Raw genomic sequence first — 13,851 nt, 5'->3', positions numbered from 1 at the left:
GCATTTTATAGAACAGCAAAGCTTCTGTGGTGACGAATCACACGTCTCCAACTAGTGTTTCACCGAACAGTGTTTGTAGTCTTGAAATTGACCCGATTTAGAGCAGAACGACCAATGTTTTAATCAAGATACAAATGGCCGTCTTTCAGACTGATTACCCATCGACTACCCATCGACATCCCATCCAGAACACTTATTTGGCCGGCCTTGTTTCTCAAACGTATTGAATGTGGTAAAAGAGGAAACTGTAAAAATCCACTAACACTGCAGTCTGACATTTAAAAACCATACTGGCATGGATTACAATACGATCTTCAACCGGATTCTAAAATTACAAATAACACATATCCTGGTTAAGCAAAATCGTTTTATTCACAACCCGAACCACGGGTCAGATTTAGCGTTTTCCTCCAACACGAGGAGCGTTAATCTTCATGGTCTTGGCCACCTTGGGTTTCTGTGCGGTCTTTGCAGACGTCTGCAGAAGGAGAGATACAATAAGTACAGAGACCAAATCAATTTATAAAACAGTGACGTTAAAACATACAATATTTGCCTCAGTAAAGCATTACCTTTGCACTTGCTGCAGCGGGCTTCTTGGTTGCCTGCTTTGCCTTCTTGACCTCCTTGGCAGCTCTGAGGAAAAACCAGGAGAAGCTGGTGAGAACTATTCACAGTACATTATTGATTTTAACACTTAGGTTCTATAAACTAAATGTTTTGCCTTTTCTAACCCTGCCAACAACTGCTGCATCAACAACTTTTTTGTTAATTTCCTTCACAACGTCATTGTTTTGAACACGCGATGCCAAACATCACCCAAAACATAAGAGTCAGTGTGGGTCTTTCATTGACCATGTCCAATATCCTAAATATATATTTGGCAGCTCATCCCAATATTCATGATTTTTTTCCAAACAAAATTCACTAAGATTTTAAAACAGACTTTGGTTGTGACCAAATTGATTCTACGGTGATGTTGATCATAGTAAAAAAAGGTTGTCACATTAGACCTTTGCTACCACTGAGGTGGCAACACTCAAAGAAAAAAAGATTCTGCTAACAGACAGCCCCTTAATATTGGAGTGAACCAACAATTATTTTTAAAAACACATAACACGATTTGAGTCCTCACCTTATTGCCTGCTCCCTCTGGGCCTTACGGACCTCGGGCTTCTGGTTCCTCTTGGCCATGATCTCGGCCAGGGAGGCTCCTGTGATGGCCCTCTGGAATTTCACTGCACGACGGGTGCGCTTCTTTGCCACCTCTTCCTGTAAAAAGCACACACACACACACACAGACACACGAAGGGACCGTTGTTTATTTGTAACACAGTAAAAACTACACATCAGCAACATATTCGGCAATAGTTTTGTGGCGTGTAGGAGAATTTGGAGGCTGGCGAATGGTGAGATGTCGATAAAGACGTCAAGGACCAGTACTATGATCTCCACTTATTCTATGGCCGCAGGTGTGGGGTGAGCACTGCTGCCCAGCCTGCAAGACACAGTCAGGCAACAGCACATAACACAGACGGTCGCCGTGCACGCCGTCCACCCGCAGCCAAACAAGTATGTGAGTGGGAACTGTATTGACTTGTGTTTAATAGTCTCAACGCCCATGCAGACCAGTCAAAAGCAAAAAGCAAAAAGAAAACTGTTCTACATCCGCCGCCATGAAGACATGTCAAGTGTTCGTAGAAGTCCTAAAAACAAATGCAATGGACTATTTGAACAGTTTCGTATTTTAGACAGCTTTAATAAGAAACAACCAGCACAAATATCTGCATCAGACCAACAAATTGTAGTTTTAAAAGCAGATATTGGCTGTTATATCCCACGGTTAAGACATACTATTATTATTAATATTATTATTTTTACTTACAGATTGGCCCTTCTTGTGCTTGCGCCTGTAGAGAACGGTCCAGTTGATCTGTCTGGGGTTCCTCTTGGACAGGAAGGCTGACTCACATTTGCCATTGAGAAACTGGAACACCTATCAAAGACCGGATTACGAAACAAATCTCTTTATGATGGACCATCACTCTAATAATGGGCAGACATGTATGGACCTATAGGAACATCCCGGAGAGGTGTACATTTACTACCTTTAATACGAGTTAGCAACATGTTGCCAACTCTCCATGATTACAACACGAATGCTGTCCACACGGCTCCTCGCCGATAGAGACAGACCGGGTTGGTAACGTTAGCCAACGTCTTACGTTATCAGTTTACGTTAGCAGCTAATGTTAGCAAGTAGCATTGTAGGAGTCGACGGACCGATTCCACAGAACACCGATTCGGTTGCGGACATCCACAGCAGAAACTAAACACGTAACCCGGTAAATTGTTCTAAACACCGTAGCAAAAGACGGCGTAGCTGTAACCCGTTGTCGGGTCAAATGGTTACCTTTCCGTCTATCCTGGCGTATCGGCGGCCATGGCCGGGGTATATTTTATACCCACTGAAACTGCACAACTCGACCCTGAAAACAAGAAATAGCGAGCATCACTAAAAGAAAATGGTATACAGTGACTCTTAAAATATATAATATAGTCAGAACGTTTATTTAAGCGTTAAGATGGCCTTTGATAGTATTCTGTACACTCACTTCATGATGGCTACGAGAGGGCACCAAACCGGAAAGAAAGATGACGGGTACGGAAACGGAAGTTGCAAACAACAAATGGATATTTATTAAATAAACCGTAACAAGTATTGTTAATACTCTGCGCATAACATTGAATCACGTATATGAATAGAATCGTTGCTTTTGAAAATATGAGTTAAATTCAATTAAACATGTCCAATACGTAGAAGGGCAACGTCACAAACTGATCGTTGGTCAGCAAGCGTAACAGTAAGCGGGAAAACAGTAATTTAGTTCCTGGTTGATTAAAGTGATAATAAAGAGGAACGTCAAATGCATAAAAAATGAAATAATAAAAATAGGTGGTACTACATCCACGCATTTTTGTTATTAACGTTATCGGTTAGCTTCTTTCTTACTTTATTTACTACCACCTGGTTGGCGGTAGGAAATGACGATAATTGTAGTCTTTTTAAGCCACAATTACTGTACTGTAATGAGGGAGGCGGCCTGTTAGAACTACATATCCCAGCACGTTCCCAGTTTAACCGTTTGACAAGCGACAGGCGCTTCTCGTCTTTGACCCCACGGTCTGCAGCTTGCTAGTAACGTTAGTTAACAAACGTTAGGTGCATCCCGAGGAGACAGGATGGGTGTATCAGATTTACAATTCGATACAAATGCGGGTAAGCGGTACATATTAGTTCAAGTTTAGCCTTGCTGAGTGTGTTTATTTTACAGCGTAGCCCTTTCTATGATACCGGCTAGCGAATGTCAGCTAGTAAGCATCATCCCAGACTCCAGAGAGCTGCTGTTTGCTAACGTTGTCAACATCAAGTGTGTCAGAAGATGCGGATCAAAATATCATGGGCCATGTGTCATGTGCGGTCAAACTTACGGATTGCCATTGTTTGTTGTTGTCTTAATGTTCTGCAAGTTGTCTGGGTGACGTTAACGTACGTTAGTTTGTGAAATGCGTAGGATGCAATTCCTTTGTTATTTGGCAGATATTTTCATGTGTTTACACTGAAGTAACACCAGCTGACTACAACACAACACTGAGCATTCACCTCTCTGTTAACCATTTGGAGTTTTAAGCAGCCTCACCTCGATCACAGTAAACCGAGTGTCTGCCACCAGCTGTACTGCAGGGGTTTGGTTGCATGAAGCTATCGTGTGATATGTAGCCACGGTGATTTGTATTTCTAGAATTGCTTCTCCAGTATCTTTTAATCCCCACCCTCTTTGCTCTGGTAAGGAGCTGTGGTGGATCTTTCGGCCAGGGGAATGCAAAAGCTGGACCAGAGTTTCACCTGCTCAGAGGACACTCACACTCTCATCCTGGACCGAAACAATATAATGAAACTAGACCATCTGGAAAGGAGCCCAGGCCTTCAGCAGGTGGTTAAACCCGTTGAGCGCTTTGCTCAGTTTTCTACCTGCTGTTTTTACAGGTTTATAGCATATTCACTGATAACTCCCATTGCTTGATCCAAGGCCTTGTTTACAATCTTCCCCGTAGCTATCTGTAGCCAGTAACCGTCTGGTGAGAATGATGGGCGTGTCTCGGCTAACACAGTTGACAGTCCTCAATCTTCCAAACAACAGTATCGGATACATCGAGGGGCTCAGAGACCTGCCACACCTCAAATGGCTGAATCTGTCTGGGAACAACATTAAAGTAAGGAGAAATTCTTACCTATACCTGACTGATATATCCATCTGTCTAATTTATTTACACAATGTCGTTTCACAGATAAAACTGTCAGTTTCAGCACAATGCATTAAGATATTCATTTACTTGAAACTTTTTTTCTCAGGTCATCGAGCAACTCAACAACTGTGTTTCCCTTCAACACTTGGATCTGTCGGACAATAACATATCCACCATTGGTGATGTGACTAAACTGGTGGCATTAAAGGTGAGCGCTGGAGCCTCTTGAGGTCAAAAGTAAGCCTAAACAAGAAGACAGTTTCTGTGCCAGATTTCTTCCATGTATATTTGATGGATAATCTGTCAATTTTGCAGACGCTGTTACTCCATGGAAACAGCATTACAACACTTCGTGCTGTTCCTGCTCACCTACCTGCCAACTTATCCATCTTCTCCCTGGCAGAAAATGAGATACGGGATCTTAATGAAGTAAATATCTTCTTTCATACCTTCATGACTTTACCTTCCATTTGATTTTATAAATGCGAATTATCCTTGGACGATTTATTCCGTAGGCATCTTACCTGGCCCCTCTCCGTGAACTGGAGCAGCTGTCCATTATGAGCAACCCTTGTGTAATGGCAACACCCTCATTGCCAGGTTTTGACTATCGGCCATACGTCATGAGTTGGTGCCTGAGCCTCAAGGTTCTGGATGGCTATGTCGTGTCGCAGAAAGAAGGGTGTGCACATTTCGATGCTGTTACAAATTGCTTGTCAGGGTTAATGGCATCAGATTATTTAAATATCTTAATTTATTGTGTTCAATTGTCAATAACAGTCTCAAAGCCGAGTGGCTTTACAGTCAGGGAAAAGGACGTTCATACCGACCAGGTCAGCATGTTCAGCTGGTTCAATACCTGGCCACTGTTTGCCCTCTGACGTCATCGCCAGCGCTGGAGACTGCAGAAGACGCCAAACTGGAGAAGATCCTCAATAAGCAGAGGTATAAATCTGAACTTGGTCTGCTACAATACGTGAAGCTCAAAAAAACACCACAGACACCGAAGACTAATCATCCAATCCTCACTTCATCGCCATAAATCCCTCTCAATGGGAATTGTGTATTAAAATGACCTCATTTGACTTTTTTTTTTTTATTTAGGTTTCACCAACGGCAGCTGTTAGAGGAGACACGAGAAGGCTGTCCGAGTCCTCCTCGCCCCACTCAGCTAGACGTGGAGAGGCACAGTCCGTCCCATCCAGTCCCACAGGGGGGAGCCAGAGAGGTGAAGCAAATCAGTGCGCTGACCCCCCCTGCTGCTCCATTAGTACAGGAGACCGGTAAGAAGAGGCCGTCTTGGGACAGTTTTATTGTTTCTCTTTGCAAATGATGTGATCTCTTTGCCGTGGTTACTTTGGTTACAGAGCCAGTCGTGCAGTTCAACACCTGGATGAGCTGTGATTCCTCTCACCCGCCGCCGCCGGTAGTTCGCAGCCCGCGGCTCGGAGAGGAGCACATCTATCTGGAGGATGTTCAGACGGATGAGGAGAAACTCAACGGCAGCATGCTTTCCTCAGAGTCCACCTTTCTTCCCTTCACATCTGATCCGGAGCCGCAGACGGTCCGCTCTGACAGCGAGGACGAGACAGAGACATTTGAACCCGATTCCCTGGCTCCAAAGCGGCCAGCACAGCCCAAAAGACACGACACAAACAAGACACATCATTCACCCCCAGTGGGTGGGCAGGAGAGGGGTCTTGTAGAGGACGTTATTTTGGGTGCAGCTCCAACAGCTCAGCCACCGGAAGCCGGAGTAAGCAAACCTCAATGTGGTGTGGAAACATCCTCTGACTTTGGGAAGGAAGAGATAAAAGAAGCCCCCAAGCAGGAAAACACAGGTGTGTGTGCCAGTAAATCAAGTTTGATGGAAGCAGACCGGGCAGCGGTTAAAATCCAGTCATGGTGGAGGGGACAGCACACGCGCTGTTGTCACCCCGCGGCCAAAGAGGTGCGCGGCGAAATTCGTCTGCGCAGGATGCAAGAGTACATCCTCTCCCTGTCTGGACAGTTGGACAGGTACGTGTCAATTTTCTGTTTTACTTGTTGTTAAAAAATGTTACATACAGTTTATTTAAAGTATTCAATGATATTTCACAAAGATTATCAACCGGTCAAATGTGGGTTATGTTTTGCAGGGTCCAGCAGCAGTATGAAGAAGAGAGGTTACAAAGACTGGTCCAGGAGGAAGCTGTAAAGTTCCTGTGGAAACAGGTGTGTGTGTGTGTGTGTGTGTGTGAAAATGTCTGTTCATGGCATTGTACATTTTCCTGTGGCTGCCCAGCTAGTTCAACATCTCCCCGTGTTCTCCTTGTAGCTCCAGTCTATGGAGCATTGGAAGCAGTCTGTGGAGCAGCAGCTGGCGAGCATGAGTCAGGCCGTCCCCCCGGCTCAGGTCTCAGCTGCAGGACTGTGTGCGGCCGCCACGCCTGTCACATCGAGCATGGCGAACCCATCCTCCGCAGACTCCTCGTTCCCCGACTCTGGCTTCCAGTCAACCAGTGATCAGCAGGCAGCGCAGGAGGACAGTTTCCTGAGCAGCGGGACGGCGGATTCTCCGAAGACGGTGCGAGCCCTCAGCCCGCTTCACAGCGGCCTCACCGGTGCGGACAGCGCGGACTGCAGCCTGCTGGAGCAGTACCTCTCCTCGGTGCAGCAGAGGGAAGAGGAGGCGGAGGAGGGGATCAGCGATAGAACAGAAAGAGCACGGCCCGTCTCACCAGCGTCGGCCGGCAAAACCACACCGTCCCGCTCTTCCCCTCAGACAACTCAAGACAACTCATAACTGAGTTAAACTCACTGAAACTCTGCTTCGTACATTTCAATCTGTTCTGTTGTTTAACATTTTCCGCTGTGACTAAAAGAAATTATCGCGATGTAACTTCAGAATATATTAGTATCTGGAAAGCAATCATACATAATGGAAAACCCAGTAGATCTATTGGTTAAAAGACCAGGTATTGTACATCGCCTTCTCTTTATCAACATCCACTGTATTAAATACAATATGTGATATATATATATATATATGTATATGTATATATATATATGTATATGTATATATATATGTATATGTATATATATATATATATGTATATATATATGTATATGTATATATATATATATATATATATATATGTAAAACAATTAATCAGATCAGAAGCTGATGTGTGAAACTTGTGGCTTACTATCAATCCAATCTAATTCAAGAGCTGAACTGTTTTATATCGATTGTATCTAAGTCTAGATCACATCATCTAAAAATGTTGTAGCATCTTTAGTTTGAAAATATGTAAATAAATCTAAAATTATTATTTTCCAATTGTTATTGTGTTTCATGTTATTTTAAAATGATTGTGCCTGTGGGTTCTTCTCTTCATCCTATCACTGGTAGGTATGGTATAGCCTGATATAATATTTATTGTATAGGTTGTTGACAGGCAGTGGTTGAAAACTATTGACATGTCACAGTATAAAAATATAAAATAATGTTGTAATTGATCTAAGTTGAGATCATTTGAATGATTTTAAACAGGTTTGGCAGTTCAATTTGCAAGAATGGATCCAATTTGAATATGTTCTCGCTGAAATGCAATGTTGGTAGAGTAAAGATGGAAATACTCAAGTCATGTACAAGTACGTGATGTACAAGTACGTGGGGCTGTATTTAAGGACAGGGAGTAAAGACTTTAACTAAAGGTAAGCCAGGTCATTACAGCATACTAGTAAGTTAATATAACCCACGCAAATACAGGAAACCAGAGTTGTTTATATATATATATATATATATATATATATATATATATATATATATATATATATATATAGACACACACACACACGTCACTTGTCACTTTCGGTTCGCTGGTGCACTTTTTTCCCTTTTTAATTTCTAAATATTTTTAACTTTAACTTGTATTCCTTTATTTTTAAACTAACCCATACCCTTATACTACTAACCCATAGCATTATATACATATATTTTTTATTCCTCGTGCACTGTTGTCTTGTCGTCCATTGTCGGCTGTCTGCTGTTACGCACCAACCGCAAAGTCAAGTCAAATTCCTCCGCTTTGTATGCGCTGTGGTTTTAAATGTCCGACCACCAGAGGACGCAGCGGGACAGATCGACCCCTCCCCGTCGTCCTCTTTGTCTCTGTGTGAGCCCTGATAGACTTGTGACCAGTCCGCGGTGGATCCCGTGTCCCGTCCCATGTCAGCTGCGATTGACTCCGGCCCCCCGCGGTCCTGCATGACGGATAAGCGGCTTTACAGATGGATGGTTACCAGGACGATGCGTCTCGCGCTCCAGTGTGTCCATCCATCGACGTAATAGGTGAGTGTGTGTGTGTGTGTGTCTGTACGCCTGCGTGGACTGTTAGCTGTCATGGGTGCGGGCGTATGAATCATACGTGATGCGTGTCGGCGCATCGGGCCCCGCTGGTTCGGTCCCCGGCGCCTCCGTGTTGTTCACGTGACGGAGCCGCTGGCCGAGAGGCGCCGCCGAGGTTTCTCAAGATGGAAGATCCACCGAGCGAGGAGACCCGCGGGGGTGATGACAGGTTCTTACGGAAACAAAAGCCACGCGCGCTCGACACGCGGCTTTTAAATCTGCCTCTTATTCACCTTTAGAGATGGAAGCTTCATCGCTTCAAGCTTCATCAATATCCCAGCCAGCAAAATGTATTTGTTCCAGATCTGGGCCAGGTTTTTATTAGCATTTGGCGGGGATCCACTTAACGCACCTGATCCGGGGTCTTTTTTTCCAACGGCCCAATACCGCAACAGGTTGGAATTACTCATCAGAGACAGATCTGGTCCCGCACTGGCCCAGTACAGCTATTAACCCCATGACGTGTGGTGCGGATCTGGCCCAAATTCGGGACCTGGGGCTCACCTGGCCCAGATCTGCGACACATATTTGACATCTGGGGCTCACCTGGCTGTAGTCTGTGATAGCCCAAACAAATACCCACACAATTTGTAATTTTCAAAATATTTTTTTATTTCAATAAGGCAAAAGAGCACTTACAGCATGAACAGCGTGTACGTGTGTGCATGCAGAAAAAAAAGTGTGTGTGTGTGGAGGTATAAAATGTCATAAACAGTAACAGTAGAAATATAAACATACAAAACCTAATGTGATCACTGCAGCTCAGTTGGTTGTGACCGGGCACGGCGACCACCCCCCACGGTCGCAAGCCAGATCAAACCATCCATGATGGCTATTTGATTAATTTCGGTGTCTGTGGCTTTGTTCGAAAGCCGATTCTTCCTCACTGCTCCTGTAAGAATTTAAAAAGCACACAAAGCAAAGAAACAAAGAGATATTTAGAAAGTCTGAAGCCTGCAGTCTTCCACTCTGCGTATAAGTAATGCAGCAATCAGGTTCAAAAAAGCGATGGTTAGTTTCGGCGCGTCGGGTCCCCGCAGCAGACGTGTATCCGGCCCACATAGCTGTCCTGTATCAGCGCCGCACCCATCACAGTCAGGAAGCTACAGACAAGTCTGTCGCAAAATTGGTGCAAATTTGCACAGTGAGTGTGACTGCTGCCCGGATCTGCTGATAAGAAAACGGATCTGGCACAGATGTAAATGCTGTCTGGGATCCTCCACAGATTTCGTCCGCCAGCATCAGTTTCTGATGAGGAAATGACGCCTTCATCGCGGGTGTGACCACATTGAGCGTAACGGGGCCTGATCATGGGATGCAGGAGGCCACCATGTGCCGATATCTGTCCAAATATGCCTTCATCTTCCTCTTCCTAGCCCTGTCTGGCCTCATCTTCCTGCTCTGCAACATCCACACTGTGGAGGTGAGCAGTGATTGACACACAGGCTTTTCTCAATGACATCTTAAGGGAAGCGGATGTACCTGTCATTTTACTTTTTATCTGCTAGCAGCTCGTTGTGTATCTTTTGGATAACACTGTAGCTTACGTGCCTTTCTTATCAATATGGATACGTTCTGTTGATCACTAATAAGTCCGCTGTTAACGAGGTAACCTGGATATTGTTTGGTTAAACATGCGATACTGTCCAGCCTCAGGACGTGAACACATTATCTCAGGAACGCTTAGCAGGAACTTCACATTTTGCAGAGATGTCCACTCAAAGGATCAGCTGATTAGAATTTAGTGGTCAAAGGTCCAATTGAGTTTGATCTCACGGAACACGTATATCCCATATCTCAATTCCTATGCTAATTATCACCATTTCCCCCAAGGTTAATATGTTGATGGTCCTGCTTCCTGCAGCACCTCCTAACACTCCTCCCTTTATCTTCAGAACTGGAACTGCCACACTATCTCCGCCCTCTATCAGCTCCAGAGCCGGATCCAGTCATCCTTTGTGGATCTCCCCACTTTCCATCACAACCGCACCTTCTGTGCCCAACTGGGCCAGAAACCCTTTCCCGAAGATGAACTGGAAGAGCGATACCTGTTGGAGTCCATCGCCTGGCCTGAGCCCCGGCCCGGCTCCGCGACACCCGCCCTGCACCAGACCAGCGACCCGGCGCACAGCCTGTTCGCCATCCTCCCCACTAAGGGACGGAGGGAGTGGCACGTGGGCGACGAGCTGGAGGCCCTCGTCCAAATGCACGACTTCCTGGGTCGCCCGAAGCTCTACGGCGGGGATTTCCTCTTGGCCAGACTGCACTCTCCGGAGCTCAGGGCGGGTGTAGCGGGCAAAGTGGTGGACCACAGGAACGGCTTTTATTCCGCCATGTTCCCTCTCCCCTGGGCGGGGTCGGCGCAGGTTGAGGTCACCTTGGTGCACTCCAGCGAGGCGGTTTCAGTCTTGCGCCGGTTGAGGGAGGAACGACCAGATCGAGTGTTTTTCAAGAGTCTGTTCCGCCTGGGCTCCCTGTCTGAGTCGACCGTGTGCAACATGTGCCTGCCCTCCGACCAACATCCCCTGTGCAACTACACGGACCTTCACACAGGGGAGCCCTGGTACTGCTACAAGCCCAAGCTGCTCAGCTGTGACACCAGAATCAACCACGCCAAAGGAGGCTACCTGAAGCACATCATCACCGCCAAAGAAGCATTGCTCTTCCAGAGGTTTGTACTAGTACAGGTGGTGATGAGATGGCGAGGTCAGGTGTGTTACGACGTATTGCTTACTATCAGCACTGGGTGACGCTTTCGTCTATCATGATGCACATCATACACTTTCTGATGTAGGTGAATGATTTAACCTGTACAACAGGAAACTTGGAAACTATTTGAGAGGGGCCAACACACTGTGGAGTTCTCTTTTTTTGGGGGGTAGGGGGGTGTTGTTGATAGCGACAATATAGACCTCCATCAGACTCAACCTTTACTATAGACCTTAAACACTGAATCACTCCGTCTCGTTTGTCTCAGCGGTGTAAACATTAAAGTTCATGTACACGCCTCAGGACCCGACAGAATCAACGTGCTGCCTCCCAGGAAAGGTAAGGCTGCACCTGCACAGTGACCCGTGCAGTTTGTTTGTCATGTGGGAAGCTTCGTTTCAGTCCGTTGCTTTCGTCTGCAACACTTCTCTTGCTGTGCATCAGAAGTAGAGGTTGAAAACAGCAGCAAGAACCCAGAGCCCGGTAAGCTGGCGCCGTCTGGATATTTCTACAAAGACTCGTGGAGGCCGTTGGGCGACGTGACGATGCGCCAGTTCAACGAATTATCTGCCATCACTCAGTGTTTGAAGAACAAGGTGGTCAACATGTACGGAGACTCCACCGTCAGGCAGTGGTTCGAGTACCTCGTTGCTTTGGTACCAGGTCAGTTATTGTCCTATAGTTTTAAAAACTCTCCACTCGTGTCTCTTTCTTTCTCACCGCCACTTAAATTCATTCCGTCTTGATTGCTCAGGGTTAAAGGAGTTCAACCTGCACAGCCCTAAAAACGTCGGGCCTTTCATGGCGGTGGACAGCACCCATAACATTCTGTTGAAGTACCGCTGCCACGGCCCGCCCATCCGCTTCTCCACCGTCCTGTCCAGCGAGCTGCGCTACGTCTCCAACGAGCTGGACGGCCTCTCCGGGGGCCCCGACACCGTGGTGGTCCTCAGCATCTGGGCGCACTTCAGCACTTTTCCGGTGGAGGTGTACATCCGGCGGCTGCGTCACATCCGGCGCGCGCTGGTGAGGCTGCTGGACCGAGCGCCGGGGACCGTCGTCGTGATTCGCTCGGGGAACCTCCAGGCCCTGGACCAAGAGGTGAGCCTGTTCAACAGCGACTGGTACTCCCTGCAGCTGGACGAGGTGCTCCGGTCCATGTTCAAGGGAATGAACGTGCTGCTGGTGGACGCCTGGCAAATGAGCGTGGCACACCACCTTCCTCACGCTCTCCATCCACCCGAAGTCATCGTCAAGAACATGATCGACATGCTTTTGTCTTACGTTTGTCCGTAGAAGAAGAGGAGCTGAGAGAGAGGGACAATAGTGGGACTTTGTTGCCCGAAGCTGTGTTCCCCAAAGCTGAACACCTTTAGATGCTACTGAGTGACTCTCCTGGCTGACAGGACCGATCTCTGTTGACTTGCTTGTTATATTTACTATTGTTTTGTTTTTTAAATGCCAAAGACTTCCCATCTGCTCTGGTTTGGTGCCAGAGTGTTCTGTTTCTGTGTGCAGGAGTTTCGCAAATTTGGAGTCCGTATTCTTTCAAGGTTGTAGCTTGAACTTCATACGTATTTGTTTGTTAGTGTTGAAAAAGACTCAGTGGGTTCTTCTTTTCAAGATTTTCCTCAGGCTGTTAAAAATGTTTTCATGTTGCATGTCAGGCGATTTAAATGAAATCCACGGCTTTCTGTGATTACCTGTTCTGCAACCGACAACATACTTGAAGTACATTGATAAATCTCATCTATATATGTCCCCAATTTGGTCTATAGGTGTAAAAGGTATTTTAGTTGTTTACAGTACACAACATGCAGTGGTAAAATGCCTTTACTAAAATCGCTTTCACCCAGTTTTTGGGTGATCCTTCAAAACCATAGTTCCACTTATTGGGGACAATCTTTTCACCTTTTTATATCCTCATCTGTGACTTTTAATAGATTTCTAACATCAGCTCCATTACACAAATGCTTCTTATTTCTAATACGCGCATGCTGCTTGCTGTCACATGTTCATCGTAGATCCAATGTATTCTTTTCTTATTGTTAATGAGCAAGAAGACATATCCATATATAATTCTGTATATGGGGGAATGATATTTATGTCAAAATCACAAAATGGTGATGTATCTTTCATCATGCCTTCCTGATTAAACTCCTTGGTGCAGTACAATAAACTTGTTAAATTGAAAACTATTTTTAAGAGACCCGACCTAAAGGGAAGGGGAAAAAAAATCTCCTAATCAGGTCAAGAAGATATAAATTGTTACTGAAATGGTTTGAAAAACAGTCTCCTCAAAGAATTAACGAAGCAAACTAATTATGCTTCTCGGAAGACTAATCCACAAGACACCAGTTCTTCTCTCAGCTCTGCTTCCTGTCGGAACGTGTGGAGCAACAAGAGGTGGATTCACACAGCACTCATACGAACACATTTTA

At 45.6% G+C, this 13,851-nt stretch overlaps 3 protein-coding genes and 1 non-coding gene across 4 annotated transcripts; 2 read left to right on the top strand and 2 right to left on the bottom strand.

Moving 5' to 3' along the window:
• Positions 1 to 353: 353 nt before the first annotated feature.
• rpl24 (ribosomal protein L24) lies at positions 354 to 3,029 on the bottom strand. Its single transcript, XM_040202334.2, has 6 exons — positions 2,616 to 3,029; positions 2,414 to 2,489; positions 1,886 to 1,996; positions 1,136 to 1,272; positions 573 to 636; positions 354 to 478 (listed from the first exon to the last, which is right to left on the bottom strand). Exons 1-6 carry the CDS (start codon positions 2,618 to 2,620, stop codon positions 398 to 400), a joined length of 474 nt encoding a protein of 157 aa, XP_040058268.1. The 5' UTR covers positions 2,621 to 3,029; the 3' UTR covers positions 354 to 397.
• LOC120834545 (small nucleolar RNA SNORA23) lies at positions 1,379 to 1,559 on the bottom strand. The gene has a single exon (XR_005714461.2). It is a non-coding gene; the product is annotated as a small nucleolar RNA SNORA23 (small nucleolar RNA).
• A 96-nt stretch (positions 3,030 to 3,125) lies between the features above and the next one.
• cep97 (centrosomal protein 97) lies at positions 3,126 to 7,323 on the top strand. Its single transcript, XM_040202306.2, has 11 exons — positions 3,126 to 3,280; positions 3,853 to 3,995; positions 4,117 to 4,275; positions 4,415 to 4,516; positions 4,624 to 4,737; positions 4,824 to 4,990; positions 5,089 to 5,253; positions 5,413 to 5,591; positions 5,676 to 6,327; positions 6,447 to 6,522; positions 6,626 to 7,323. The coding sequence occupies exons 1-11, from the start codon at positions 3,244 to 3,246 to the stop codon at positions 7,091 to 7,093; spliced, it is 2,262 nt and encodes a 753-aa protein (XP_040058240.2). The 5' UTR covers positions 3,126 to 3,243; the 3' UTR covers positions 7,094 to 7,323.
• Positions 7,324 to 8,334: 1,011 nt separating this feature from the next.
• Positions 8,335 to 13,589, top strand: nxpe3 (neurexophilin and PC-esterase domain family, member 3). Its single transcript, XM_040202319.2, has 6 exons — positions 8,335 to 8,644; positions 9,927 to 10,124; positions 10,597 to 11,372; positions 11,679 to 11,749; positions 11,855 to 12,073; positions 12,165 to 13,589. The coding sequence occupies exons 2-6, from the start codon at positions 10,017 to 10,019 to the stop codon at positions 12,704 to 12,706; spliced, it is 1,716 nt and encodes a 571-aa protein (XP_040058253.1). The 5' UTR covers positions 8,335 to 8,644; positions 9,927 to 10,016; the 3' UTR covers positions 12,707 to 13,589.
• The last annotated feature ends 262 nt before the right edge of the window (positions 13,590 to 13,851 follow it).

Source organism: Gasterosteus aculeatus, chromosome 16 (genome assembly GCF_964276395.1).
Source record: "Gasterosteus aculeatus chromosome 16, fGasAcu3.hap1.1, whole genome shotgun sequence".
NCBI classification, from domain to species: Eukaryota; Metazoa; Chordata; class Actinopteri; order Perciformes; family Gasterosteidae; genus Gasterosteus; species Gasterosteus aculeatus.
The sequence above is the reverse complement of the archived record's forward strand: the minus strand, read 5'-3'. Positions and strand labels throughout refer to the sequence as shown.